This window comes from Scyliorhinus canicula, chromosome 25 (genome assembly GCF_902713615.1).
Source record: "Scyliorhinus canicula chromosome 25, sScyCan1.1, whole genome shotgun sequence".
NCBI classification, from domain to species: Eukaryota; Metazoa; Chordata; class Chondrichthyes; order Carcharhiniformes; family Scyliorhinidae; genus Scyliorhinus; species Scyliorhinus canicula.
Window position 1 is genome coordinate 16,685,286 of NC_052170.1, and position 14,167 is coordinate 16,699,452.

Consider the following 14,167-nt stretch of genomic DNA (forward strand, 5'->3'; position numbering starts at 1 on the left):
ACTGGGACAAGCACCGGAGAAGAGAACTCTCCGCAATGGAATTCTGCCTTCATGTCACTGACTGACAGACATGTCCACGCCATAGCAAATTACGTGGCCCGCAGGCCCTCTGTCCAAGGGCCTCGATGTCGCAGTAAATCTGGGTGAGCACAAACAGGAATTCTTGGCAGAATGAAATGAGAGAAGAGCTTGAATTTATTTCGCATCTTGTCACGTCTCTGTGAAACCTTCCAAAGTGCTTCAGAAATAACAAGTTATGTAAGTAAGTGTTGTTTTGGAGCAAAGTGTCGTCGTGCCATTTGGCAAACGCCGATTCCTACTCTGCGAATTGGGAGCAACCAGTGCACGGGGTGAGAATAGACTCTGAGTTTATTTAATCGGAGCAGTCAAAATTCTGATAGCAGTTGACGTGCTCAAGTTAGGCAACCGTTCTTAAAATTCACTGATGGGATGTGGGCATCGCTGGCTGGGCCAGCATTTATTGCCCACCCCTAATTGCCCCTTGAGAAGGTGGTGGTGAGCTGCCTTCTTGAGCCGCTGCAGTCCGTGTGGTGTAGGTACACCCACAGTGCTGTTAGGGAGGCAGTGCCAGGATTTTGACTCAACGACAGTGAAGGAACGGCCGATATATTTCTAAGTCTGGCTGATGTGTGGCTTGGAGGGGAACTTCCAGGTGCTGGTGTTCCCCATGTGTCTGCTGCCCTTGTCCTTCTAGATGGCATTGGTCGTGGGTTTGGAAGATGCTGCCTAGGGAGCCTTGGTGTGTTCCTAGAGTGCATCTTGTAGATGGTGCACAAGGCTGCCACTGTTCGTCGGTGATGGAGGGAATGAATGTTTGTGGAAGCTGTTGTGTTATGTACTCTGGGACAACACAGGCTGCAACTCGATGCAGCTTTGACCAAAAGATACTCCAGACTTTGAAGTAAGTTCAATATGATTCATTGAACCATTAGCACAGTTCTCTATGAGTTCGACTCTCCTGCTAACCTTGCTCTAGTAACTCAGTCTAACTAACCAGTCTGTTCTAAGCCACGTGGTGGGTGTGATGCTTCTGATCTGCCCCTGTCCTTCTCTCTAAGTGTCGCTTGTGGAAAGAGACAGAGCATGTGTGCCCTGTCCTGATATATGGGTTGTGTAATGCCCCCTTGTGGTAGTGTCACCTCTGGGTGTCTTGACAGCCCATTGGCCGTGTCCTATTCTATGTGTTCATTAGCTGTATGCCTGCATGCCATGACGTCTCTGGTGCTCCCTCTAGTGTTTACTTAGTTGTAGTGTATTTACATTAACCCCTTGTGTATTTACAGTGATGCATATCACCACAGAAGGGGCGCCGATCAAACGGGGTTGATTTATCCTGGAGGGTGTTGAGCTTCTTGAGTGTTGTTGACGCTTAGCTCATCCAGGCAAGGGGAGAGGATTCCTTTACACTCCTGACCTGTGCCTTGTAGATGGTGGACAAGCTTTGGGGGGGGGGGGGGGGGGGGGGGGGGTCAGGAGGCGAGTTACTCAACGCAAGCCTCTGACCTGCTCTGCTAGCCACAGTATTTCTATAGTAACTTGTTCTTTAGAAGAGCAGATTGAGAGGGAACTTGATGAACTTTTCAAAATCATGAGGCTTCTCGACAGGGTAGCGAGGGAGAAGCTGATCCCATCGGTGGAACAGAGGACAACCATTTACGTTGAGCATTTAAGGAACAGAAAACAACCTGAGGAAAAACCTTTATATGCAGCAGGTGGCCAGGATTTGGAATATGTCGCAGGTAGAGATGGGTTCAACCCTAGCTTTCAAAAGAGAATTGGATACATGTGTGAAGAGAGATAGTCTGCCAGGTTACATGGGGGAAATGTACAGGACAAGCTGATGTGCTCTTGTAGAGGGGCGCCATGGTAACGACAAACAAAATCCCTTCCTTCTGTGCTGTAACTGTTCTATAATGGCTCCAGTAGAACGATCGAGAGAGATTGGAAAGTCAAGATTGATAAAGGATTGTCAGATACAAAGTTTTTACCTGTGAGATGATTGGGGACGTTGAAGAAGTTGAATTGGTGAAGGACCAGAAAGCGGATGCGGAAAATCGGGAGAAAATGACTGGAGAAATGGGTTCGGCGTCGGTGGCGTGGAAGTGGGGGAGGTGAGATTGAGGTCAAAAATGGACAAATGAGCAAGGGGGCCTTCCAGCATCGCGCTCCAGCGCACAGTGTTGGTGGGACAACTGGGAATGTTGTGGGCCGCTTCATCAGAATGATTGATTGAGGCGCACAAAATTACAAGATAGGGTAGAAAGGGAGAAGGTTTAACCCTTAGTTGAGCGACGACTAACCAGGGGGGACATGGACTTAAGGTAATGGGCAGGGGATTTCAAGGGGGTTTGAGGAAAGGCGTTTTCACCCAGAGGGTGGTGGGAGTCTGGAACGCGCTGCCTGAAAAGGGCGGTGGAGGCGGGAACCCTCTCAACATTTCGATGAGCACTTGAAACGCCAAAGCAGGCAAGGCTACGGACCGAATGCTGGAAAAGGGGGATTAGAATAGATAGGTGCTTGATGGCCGGCGCAGACACGATGGGCTGAAGGGCCTCTTTCTCTGCTGTAAAGCTCTATGACTCCATGACTATGAGTCGCAAAGACTATATGGATGTTAGGAGTCAGGAAGGAGCCAAATAAGGGAAAGATACAAAGAGACAGAGGGAGGGGAGCTAGAATAAAGAGGACAGTTAAGAATAGGCCCTTTAGTACCAAGGCAATCAGGAATATCATTGCATCAATATCCAGTTATCCCGCTAAGCTCAGACTCCATGGGGTGTTACTGTCCTCTCGTCAAGGGTTCAACGTAGAATTAACCTCAACATCAGCTCAATACAGCTTGTCAGAGGGAAGGTGGTTTCTGAAGGGGCCATTGACAGTCCACATCAGATTAAGAGTTTTGGCATACAAGACGATTACCGTTGGGGTTTCTGAAGGACCTCTTACATTCTCTATTTTCAGTCAGGTAACTCAACGGTATAATCGTTCTGCCGATTTGAACACTGTAAATTAAGCCAGTTCAAATCAATGGGCATTGAACTCAATGATGACATCTACCAAAGGTCCTCGTTGCTGTACATCAGCAGGCAGTTGAGAAGCGAGCTCTTGTCATCTGATGGTGGCATGTTAGAATCCATCGCTTAGTGACCATTGCGGTAAGAAGCGAGCGATCACTTTTACAGATACGTCAATGGGTTGAGGGTAGCGAAGGAATTTGGCGATGTCTCTAATCAGTCACCATGGTCCCAGAAACAAATCACTGACAAAATCCAGAAGGGTACATCACAAAGCCAGCAATCCAGATCGCATTTACAGTCATCCGCCACCGGGAGGAGACACTGCACTCTCACTCAGGTACGAATCACTTTTACGCCAAGGTTTGTGCAGTTGCAAATCCAATAGCTCTCCCCAGAGGGCTCCCCCCCCCCCCCCCCCCCCCCCCCCGCAGCCTATCTCTCCCGGCTACCCACGACTCGCTCCACTGCATCCAGCTGGCACGGCATAACCCGTGCTATGGGCAAGCCTCTGGAGCGCTCTCGGATGCCGAGCCGTTGAGGGACTCTGAGGGTCACTTTAACCATTTCGGAGAGACGGTTTGAGGAACAGGAATAACTTAATAAAGGAGCTAGGGGGGGGGGGGGGTGTTGGCCACAAAATGGAGGGGATGTCAGCAAACCGAAACCAGACGGAGGCCCAATGCGAACCCCTGTCTCAGGCAGATTCTACTTCAGAATCAATCCAGATGGTTACCATTTACTCAAGAACACAATGGGAGTTCCACGATAGAACACTCTGTATTCAGGAACGAGGAATCTTTGTTACAGTGGAGTGAATATTCGTTTATTGAGGACAGTAGAAATCTCGCCTGACGAGATTTGGGGGACGCCTGGTCAGCTGGGAGAGATAATGAAAAAGTGGCTTCTATTTCCTGAACCATATATATTGACCCGTCCACCACAGCTCCCTCCAACCTGAACTTCCATCGTTTCAGCAAACCCAAACACTTGGGTAGAGCCATGCATCATTGAAATAATCAAGTCATGCCCAAAGTACCTCTGCCTGCTGTAGAGGACGCCAGTCATGCCACCTGCCTCTGCCCTTGCGTGCAGACTAGCTAAACCAGCCACAGCCCCCGCTGGCCAGTGTATTCTCTGTCAGCCATGCTTTGCCAACGCCGCCTTTTGTCGAGACAACCCGCGGTATTAAAAATACAACGTCGCCAGCCATGCCAACTGAACCAACGCCGCCAGTTTACCTGCGTTGACAGTGCCCCGCGGTGGATCCCCTTGCATTCCATGCAACATAAGCCATTCCACCACGCACGCCACCTAATGCGTCACATGCCTGCCGTACCGACTAGTTTGCCAAGGCCGCTGCAGGCGCCCGCCGTGCCAAGGGTAGACTCGCAACAGGCTGGGTAATTTCCTCAAAGCCAGGCATGTTGGTGTTAGACTTACCACCGTATCCCCAGTTTCGGACCCCCGCCTCCCCCCCCCCCCCCCCCCCCCCCCCCGTGAGGTTACTTAGGTTGAAAGCCAAATGGGATTGGGCTAGGATGGTGGGGGGGGGGAGGGAGTGGGCGGGGGCAGAGATTTGGTCAGCGGTGGTTGGGTGGGGGGGGGGGGGGTGGTTCACCTGCTCCTGATTGCAGGGTGGAATTTCAGGCGATCGAGCGCCATGAGCCTGGGCTGCGATGATTGAGTGATGACGCGCGCGCCTGACAACACTCGCTGCCCCGGGTCGGCCATGTTGTTTATTTTAGCCAGCGCTGTGATGCGCACTACCCGGCAATAGTATTCCGCAGCGGCTGAACGAAGCTCTCTGAGCCCTCCTGCTGAACTTTGTCGGGGGAGTGGTGGGGGGGGGGGGGGGGGGGGGTGGGAGGGGGGGGGGGGGCAGTCTTCCAAGATGTGAGTAATTGATCGGGGTGCGCCACAGTTGCGGTCCGGGGTCCCTGCGAAGGCCCCGCCTGTGCCCGTTTGCTGCACAAAAGCCTCGGCCCGGCCCGGGAAGCAGAAAGGTCAGCCACGAGGAATGGACGTCCGGGCGGAGTGCCCGCAAGGCGGCAGATCCAGAAGGAATGTTCCCTCACACTTCGATCCTGAGCTGCCGGTAGGGGCAGCACGGTAGCATGGTGGTTAGCATAAATGCTTCACAGCTCCAGGGTCCCAGGTTCGATTCCCGGCTCGGGTCACTGTCTGTGCGGAGTCTGCACGTCCTCCCCCTGTGTGCGTGGGTTTCCTCCGGGTGCTCCGGTTTCCTCCCACAGTCCAAAGATGTGCGGGTGAGGTGGATTGGCCATGATAAATTGCCCGTAGTGTCTTAATAGTAAGGTTAAGGGGGGGGAGTTGTTGGGTTACGGGTATAGGGTGGATACGTGGGTTTGAGTAGGGTGATCATTGCTCGGCACAACATCGAGGGCCGAAGGGCCTGTTCTGTGCTGTACTGTTCTATGTTCTATTTGGATCTCAGACCCGGGAGACCTTGATCCCTTGAAAGGCCCCACCCTCCCAAAAGTCCCCCCCCCTCCCAAAAGTCCCCCACCATGCCTGTCCCTGATTCACTCGCCGTACGTGGGGGAGCTCACGGAGCAGGGTCGCCACCCCCCCCCCCCCCCCCCACCCCCCCCACACGCGCATATGGGTGACGGCAGTGCAGCGAAAATCAAACCCTTCGACCTTCTTCACAGGTCAATGCATGCCACATGCTTTACGGCCGGCGGACTGATTTGGAGCATCGGCAGGGGGTGGGTGGGGGGGGGGGGGGCTTGCTCATTCAGTGTTCCCAGTGCAGGTTGGGAATGCAGCATTGAAAGCTGTGGAGGCGGTGACCCATGACCTTTAGCCCTTTGACCGGTGCTAAGTGGGTTGAAGTGAATGAATGAACTCGGCTATCATGCCAAAAAGTGATGGATTAGTAGACTAGTCAAAAAGGGGTTCATACCGTGGCAGTTCGTCATTGTGGTAAAGTTAGCTTTTCCTGCCTGGTTGGAGTATCCTTTCTTGCAGGTACAATAGAAACTCCCAACTGTATTGTAACATTCTGTGTTCACACCACACCTTGCGTTTGAACTATCTTGAGAACCATCACACTCATTGTCATCTGAAATGAAGAGAAAGATTATGGGTTTTAATATAAATGTAAGAATATAAGGAATAAGTGGACTAAAACGTATGAACCTTGAAGCCGTTCCTCCACCGTGGCCAATCTTCCAACTCCGCCCCACTTTCCAGATGTACCAACCGGAGATGCCGGCGTTGGACTGGGGTGAGCACAGTAAGAAGTCTTACAACACCAGGTTAAAGTCCAACAGGTTTATTTGGAATCACTAGCTTTCGGAGCGTAGCTCCTTCCTCAGGCGAGTACCTACACTCACTTGAGGAAGGAACAGCTCTCCGAAAGCTAGCGATTCCAAATAAACCTGTTGGACTTTAACCTGGTGTTGGAAGACTTCTTAACATATGGTTAGAGAGCGGGATTTGGCCACTTCGAGCTCATTCGGCAATCAATAAGGCCACAGCTAATCTGATTGCACCCCCCACTTCACATTCCCGCCTGTCCCCGATAACCTATTGATGTACCATCAATTGGACTCGAGACACGATGCAGATCCAAACTGTGGCTTTAATCAGCTAGTTGTTAGCCCGGTGGTCGACCACCAGGAACACTGGGTACTTATACCCCGCCTTGGAGGCGGGGTCTACTTGCCTCTCGACCAATTGGTGAGCAGTCACATGACTAGTCCCAGCCAATCGGACGATAGGCACATGACCAGCCAGAGCCAATGGGAAACCAATGCTCTGCACCAATGGCAGTGCTCACATTCATACCACCACACCTATCGGCCCCCTTTCCCTCACTCTCCCCACATCCCCTCAGCGCCGATCGATGAGCACCCGCAACCGCTCCATGGTAAAGAATTACATGACCCTCGGAGCGAAGAATGTCCCCCTTATCTCAACCTTAAATAATCGACCTCTTATCCCAAGACGGTGAGGCTTAGTTCTTTGAATCTCCAGTCAAGGGCCACGGCCTCGCGGTTTCCACCTGCTCCAGCTCAGAATGGGACACATGTCAATAGGGTCACCTCTCAGTCTTCTAAACCCCAGAGAATATCGGTTCAATCTATTCAACCTCTTCTCTCATCCCAAGAATTAATCTTGTGATCGTTATCAAGTGCCACTACCTCGAAGGACAAGGGCAGCCGACGCATGGGGCAGCAGTGTTGCCACTGGACTGGTATCCCAGAGACCCAGAGTAAGACCCAGGTTCGAATCCCACCACGGCAGATGGTGAAATTTGAATTCAATGAAACTCTGGAATTCAAAGTCTAACGATGGCCATGAAACCATTGTCGACTGTCGTTAAAAACCCATCTGGTTGACTAATGTCTTTTAGGGAAGGAAATCTGCCCTCCTTAACCGGTCTGGCCTACATGTGACTCCAGATCCACACAGCGTTGTGGTTGATTATCAAGTGCCCATCTGAAATGGAGGGCAATTAACGATGGGCAATAAACGTCGACGCGGCCAGCGATGCTCACGTCCTATAAAGGGAATTTTAAAAACACCACCACCTGGAGGCTCCCCTCGAAGCCACTCACCGTCCTGACTTGGAAATATATTGGCCGATCCTTCACTGTCACTGGGGCTAAATGCTGAAACACCCTCCCTAACAGCACTGTGGGTGTACCTACCCCACATGGACTGCTGAGGCTCGACAAGGTGGCTCAGGGCAATTAGGGATGGACAACAAATGCTCGCCATGGCAACGAAGCCCACATCTTCTCAATAAACTTTCAAAACATCTACCGCAGGAGGCCAGCATTGCCCCAGTGGAGTCCAATAAGAACGTAATACAAGAAAAAGGAGCAGGAGCAGGCCATTCAGCCCATCAAACCTTCTCTGCCAGCCAATATGATCCTGGCTGATCTGATTGTGGCCTTGGCTCCACTGTCTTGCCGATCCCCCCTTAACCACCGAGTCCCCTGCAGATCTAACTCAGCCTTGAATATATTCAATGGCTCATCCTCCATTGCTCATCGAACACTAGCCGCCCTCCGGGGGGAAGAAATCTCTCCGCAACTCCGTGTTCAATGTGAGGCCACTTCCTTTCGAAGTGTTGTCCTCCAGTTTGAGAATCCCCCACCAGGGGGAAGTTCCTCCCAGCATCCAACCATTCCACACAAAACCTTTTATGTTTCAACAAGGTAGCAGGGTAGCATGGTGGTTAGCATAAATGCTTCACAGCTCCAGGGTCCCAGGTTCGATTCCCGGCTGGGTCTCTGTCTGTGTGGAGTCTGCACGTCCTCCCCCTGTGTGCGTGGGTTTCCTCCGGGTCCTCCGGTTTCCTCCCACAGTCCAAAGATGTGCGGGTTAGGTGGATTGGCCATGCTAAATTGCCCGTAGTGTCCTAATAAAAAGTAAGGTTAAGGGGGGGGTTGTTGGGTTACGGGTATAGGGTGGATACGTGGGTTTGAGTAGGGTGATCATGGCTCGGCACAACATCAAGGGCCTGTTCTGTGCTGTACTATTCTATGTTCTAAGATCGACTTTCGTTCTTTTGATTGCCAATGTGAGTACGTGCAACTTGTTACATTTTTCAATCGATGGGAAGGGGCGGGTCCACTCTGGACCCGCAGGATGTGGGACCCTGGGCATTGATGGTGGAACAGTGGCACAGTGGGGTGGCTGGTGGCACGCTGGCACAGTGGTTAGCACTGCTGCCTCATAGCCTCAGGGACCCGGGTTCACTTCCGACCTCGGGTGGCTGTCTGTGTGGAGTTTGCACGTTCTCCCCATGTCTGCGTGGGTTTCCTCCGGGTGCTCCGGTTTCCTCCCACAGTCTAAAGTTGTGTGGGTTAGGTGGATAGGCTGTGCTCAATTGCCCCCTGTGTGTCCAAAAGGGGTTAGGTGGGGTTACTGGGAAATACGGTGGAGGCGTGGGCTTAAGTAGGGTGCTCGTTCCAAGGGCCGGTGCAGACTCGTTGGGCCGAATGGCCTCCTTCTGCACTGTAAATTCTGTGATGCTATGATGCCTTCTTTCATTGTCAAGCCCAGTGATGAAGAGCCGGCAACTAGGGGCAAGTTGGAAGAATGAGGGGGGAAATTGCACAGTTTTGAGTTGCTGGGGTAGAAATGAGTCACTGATCACAATGATGATCAGCTCATCAGGGAACACATAATAGCCGGAACACCAGGCAGAAATGCCCTACTCGTCTTCAAAAAGAGCGATGGAATTGTGCAAGGGGGGGTGCGGTAGTTCTGCGTTTAATCCAGAAGCTCTTGGTTCGAGACCCACTCCAGTATCTGATAGCCCTGGGAGATGCGTTCATAACGCGGTCAAACAGGCGGATAATCAAGATGCGGGTGAGTGTGACGGCCAGCAGAGGACGCCGCTGAGACGCCTGGTCAGCCAAGCTTGACGGCAAAGTGGGTCCCCCCTCAAACTATTCAGGCTGCCAATCTGTTCCAGGAAGAACAAAGGCTTTGTAAGTAGGCGCCAGGGACAGTATTTTCTCGCTGGGAGCGCACCCCCACCCTCGACGATTTCACACTGGCATGGGGAGGCTCCGATGGGAAATTTCATTGACAAGGGGCGGGAAGGCAGAATCCCATTGCCAAGTGAATGGGGCCGCCGTCGAAAGACACACAACTGGGGAACGTGGCAGAGAATCCCTCCGCGGAATGCACTTTGTCCATCTCACCGACCTCTGAATTACAGGATTGCTACAGTGCAGAAGGAGGCCATTTGGCCCATCGTGTCTGCACCGACCCTCCGAACGGACATTTTATCTCGGCCCACTCCTCCACCCTATCCTCGTAACTCCATCTAACCTTTGGACACCAAGGAGCAATTTTAACACGGCCAATCCACCTAACCTGCACGTCTTTGGAGTGTGGGAGGAAACGGGAGCGCCCGGAGGAAACCCACGCAGACACGTGGGGAACTCCGTGCGGTAGTATGACTAGAGGTACTAAAGTACCTGGGAGTGTGAGAAGGCTCGCTGCTCATTGGCCCAAGCGTTGCTTTCTCATTGGTCAAGACGAAGGTAGCTCCGCCTAATGAGGCGGGGTATAAGAACCCGTGTTTCCCAGCAGCCATCGTTCTTTCTGTACTCGAGCTGCTGGGGAAACATCTTGTACATTAAAGCCTTCAATTCAGACTACTCCTTAGTTTCTGTGATTGATCGTGCATCACTCCGCACAGAAAGTGACGCAAGCTGGGAATCGAACCCTGGACCCTGGAGCCGTGAGGCGACAGTGCTAATCACTGTGCTACCGTGACGCCCTCTGGAGAGGGAAGCTGTCTCATCCAGCGTTGGAGTTATCTCCCTTCGCAGCACACCGCAAGCGGGCAACCTGAAGGATGTTGTCAAGTCTCTGGAATGGACCTTGAACCCAGGAACGTCTGGCCTCCGAGGTACGGAGACGGACCCACCCAGCCAGCATTGAGAAGCGTTAAAGGGCTTGAATGTTCATAGCAAAGTGGCCCTGTGGCCATTCCTTTGAGTAACTTGGCTGATCGTTCATTTGAAGCAAGAGAGGAAATAAATTTCTGTGTTCTGACTCACCGACACAGGTCATGTTCGGTACACGGTAGAATCCAGTGCCACATTGGTTTGCTTCAGTTGTGGAGAGAATTATCGCACTGTGGAAGCAAATCGCTGTAAAAAATCAGAACAAGAGGAGTCAGACGCTGGACGAATGCATTTCAACACAGTTAAGTGACATTCACCCTGTATTGGCAGGGGGAGGCAGCAGAGCAGGTGATGATGGCGTAGTGGTAATATCACTGGGCCAGGAACCCATGGCGTTTAACTCCCACCGCTGCTCAAATTTAAATTCAGTTAACAAATCTGGAATTGAAAGCTAGTCCCGGCAATGCTGACCATGTAACTTCAACTGATCGTCTTCTAAAACCCATCTGGTTCACTCCTGACCCTGAAGGAAGGAAATCTGCTACACTTACCCGGCCTGGCCTACATGAGGCTCCCAGCTGTCCCCTAAAGTGGGGGTCAAGGAAGGCTCTCTAGTCCAAAGGCAATTCGAGATGGGCGAACCTTGCCTGTAATGGCCAGATGTGATGGAATAATTGAACAAAATGTCCCCCAGGTCTAAGGAGATGGATAAATAAGTGCCTCGCAAGGGAGGTAGAAGATTCCAAGGATGGATGCAGAATTAAACGGTCGCCTAACACATGATCATAGAACATAGAACATAGAACGATACAGCGCAGTACAGGCCCTTCGGCCCTCGATGTTGCACCGACATGGAAAAAAACTAAAGGCCATCTAACCTACACTATGCCCTTATCATCCATATGCTTATCCAATAAACTTTTAAATGCCCTCAATGTTGGCGAGTTCACTACTGTTGCAGGTAGGGCATTCCATGGCCTCACCACTCTTTGCGTAAAAAACCCACCTCTGACCTCTGTCCTATATCTATTACCCCTCAATTTAAGGCTATGTCCCCTCGTGCTAGCCACCCCCATCCGCGGGAGAAGGCTCTCGCTGTCCACCCTATCTAACCCTCTGATCATTTTGTATGCCTCTATTAAGTCACCTCTTAACCTTCTTCTCTCTAACGAAAACAACCTCAAGTCCATCAGCCTTTCCTCATAAGATTTTACCTCCATACCAGGCAACATCCTGGTAAATCTCCTCTGCACCCGTTCCAAAGCTTCCACGTCCTTCCTATAATGAGGCGACCAGAACTGTATGCAATACTCCAAATGCGGCCGTACTAGAGTTTTGTACAACTGCAACATGACCTCATGGCTCCGAAACTCAATCCCTCTACCAATAAAGGCCAACACACCATAGGCCTTCTTCACAACCCTATCAACCTGGGTGGCAACTTTCAGGGATCCATTGATACATTGGGAAAACCCGAGAAATAGGGACAGCAAGGCAGGTGGGTTGATGGTCCGGCTAACTGGTTTCCCCTCCAAGTCACACACACACACACACACATCATCGCGGCGACTGTGATGTTAGTCTGAATACACGGCGGCCATTTTGTATACTCGCAATGTAGATAAAATGCTGAGTGGACAATAGTGACCAGCCGTGATCAAAGACAGTGAGTTAGTAAAGGAGTTGTCACTTTCCCAATTTATTTTTTATTGCTTCACAGGACACGGGCATTTCTGGCTCGGTCAATGTTTATCGCACATCCCTAATTGTCCTTGAGAAGGTGGCGATGAATCTCATGACCTGCCGCAGTCCATCTCCCTGTATGTGCACCCACAGTGCTGTTAGAGATAGAGGCCCAGGATTTCAATTTATCGACAGTGGAGGCGAGCAAATTCTTTCCAAGGTTCCCCACGGTAGGCTATTGCAGAAAATAAGGAAGTATGGGATTGAAGGTGATTTAGCGGTTTGGATCAGTAATTGGCTAGCTGAGAGAAGACAGAGGGTGGTGGTTGATGGCAAATGTTCATCCTGGAGTTCAGTTACTAGTGGTGTACCGCAAGGATCTGTTTTGGGGCCACTGCTGTTTGTCATTTTTATAAATGACCTGGAAGAGGGTGCAGAAGGATGGGTTAGTAAATTTGCAGATGACACGAAGGTCGCTGGAGTTGTGGATAGTGCTGAAGGATGTTATAGGATACAGAGGGACATAGATAAGCTGCAGAGTTGGGCTGAGAGGTGGCAGATGGAGTTTAATGCGGAAAAGTGTGAGGTGGTTCACAGGAATGCAGAGTACTGGGCTAATGGCAAGATTCTTGGTAGTGTAGATGAACAGAGAGATCTCGGCATCCAGGTACATAAATCCCTGATAGTTGCCACCCAGATTAATAGGGCTGTTAAGAAGGCATATGGTGTGCTAGCCTTTATCAGTAGGGGGATTGAGTTTCGGAGCCACGAGGTCATGCTGCAGCTGTACATAACTTTGGTGCGGCCGCTCCTGGAGTACTGCGTGCAGTTCTGGTCACCACATTATAGGAAGGATGTGGAAGCTTTGGAAAGGGTTCAGAGGAGATTTACTAGGATGTTGCCTGGTATGGAGGGAAGGTCTTACGAGGAAAGGCTCAGGGACTTGAGGTTGTTTTCGTTAGAGAGGAGAAGGCTGAGAGGTGACTTAATAGAGACATATAAGATAGTCAGAGGGTTAGATAGGGTGGACAGTGAGAGTCTCTTTCCTCGGATGGTGATGACCAACACGAGGGGACATAGCTTTAAATTGAGGGGTGGTAGATATAGGACAGATGTCAGAGGCAGTTTCTTTACTCAGAGAGTAGTAGGGGTGTGGAACGCCCTGCCTGCAACAGTAGTAGACTCGCCAAATTTAAGGGCATTTAAGTGGTCACTGGATAGACATATGGATGAAAATGGAATAGTGTAGGTCAGATAGGCTTCAGATGGTTTCACAGGTCGGCGCAACATCGAGGGCCAAAGGGCCCGTACTGCGCTGTAATGTTCTATGTTCTAAGTTAGAATGGTGAGTGACTTGGAGGAGAGCTTGCCGGCGGTGATGTATGTTCCCAGGTATCTGCTGCCCTTGCCCGAGGTGGTAGAGCTGGCGGGTTTGGAAGGTGCTGCTGATGGAGCCTCGTTGAGATCCATCTTGTAGATGGTGCGCACGCTTGCCGCTGTGCGTTGGTGGTGGAGGGAGTGAATGTTTCAGGTGGTGGATGGGGTGCCGATAAAACAGGGCTGCTTTGTCCTGGATGGTGTTGAGCTCCTTGAGTGTTGTTGAAGCTGCGCTCATCCAGGCAAGTGGAGAATATTCCTTCACACTCCTGACTTGTGCCTTGCAGATGGTGGACATGTTTTGAGGAGTGAGGAGGTGAGTTACTCGCCGCAGAGTTCCCGACCTTCAATTCCAGTAGCATCCCAGTCGGGAAAAACTGTTTGGATCAGTCCTCTCATTTCCCAGTTTTTACAAGGGGCTGGTTTAGCACACTGGGCTAAATCGCTGGCTTTTAAAGCAGACAAAGGCAGGCCGGCAGCGCGGTTCAATTCCCGTACTAGCCTCCCTGAACAGGCGCCGGAATGTGGCGACCAGGGGCTTTTCACAGTGTGATGATATGATCTGCATACTCGTCTGCCATTGGGCCAGAACGTCGGCTTACCATTGGCCCTGGTCGGTCATGTGCCTCTCGACCGATTGGCCGAGAGGCTGAGTTAACCACGCCT

At 51.3% G+C, this 14,167-nt stretch overlaps 1 protein-coding gene across 5 annotated transcripts in view; it reads right to left on the bottom strand.

Annotated features, from left to right (window-relative positions):
• Window positions 1-14,167, bottom strand: part of LOC119957060 (adhesion G protein-coupled receptor E1) — a 71,147-nt gene that overhangs the window by 37,811 nt on the left and 19,169 nt on the right. For all 5 annotated transcript variants that reach the window (XM_038784687.1, XM_038784685.1, XM_038784686.1 and 2 more), the window contains exons 2-3: window positions 10,595-10,687; window positions 5,965-6,123 (exon numbers count right to left, since the gene is read on the bottom strand). In XM_038784687.1, coding sequence (XP_038640615.1) covers window positions 5,965-6,123; window positions 10,595-10,687 — 252 coding nt within the window. The remainder of the gene's footprint in view (window positions 1-5,964; window positions 6,124-10,594; window positions 10,688-14,167) is intronic.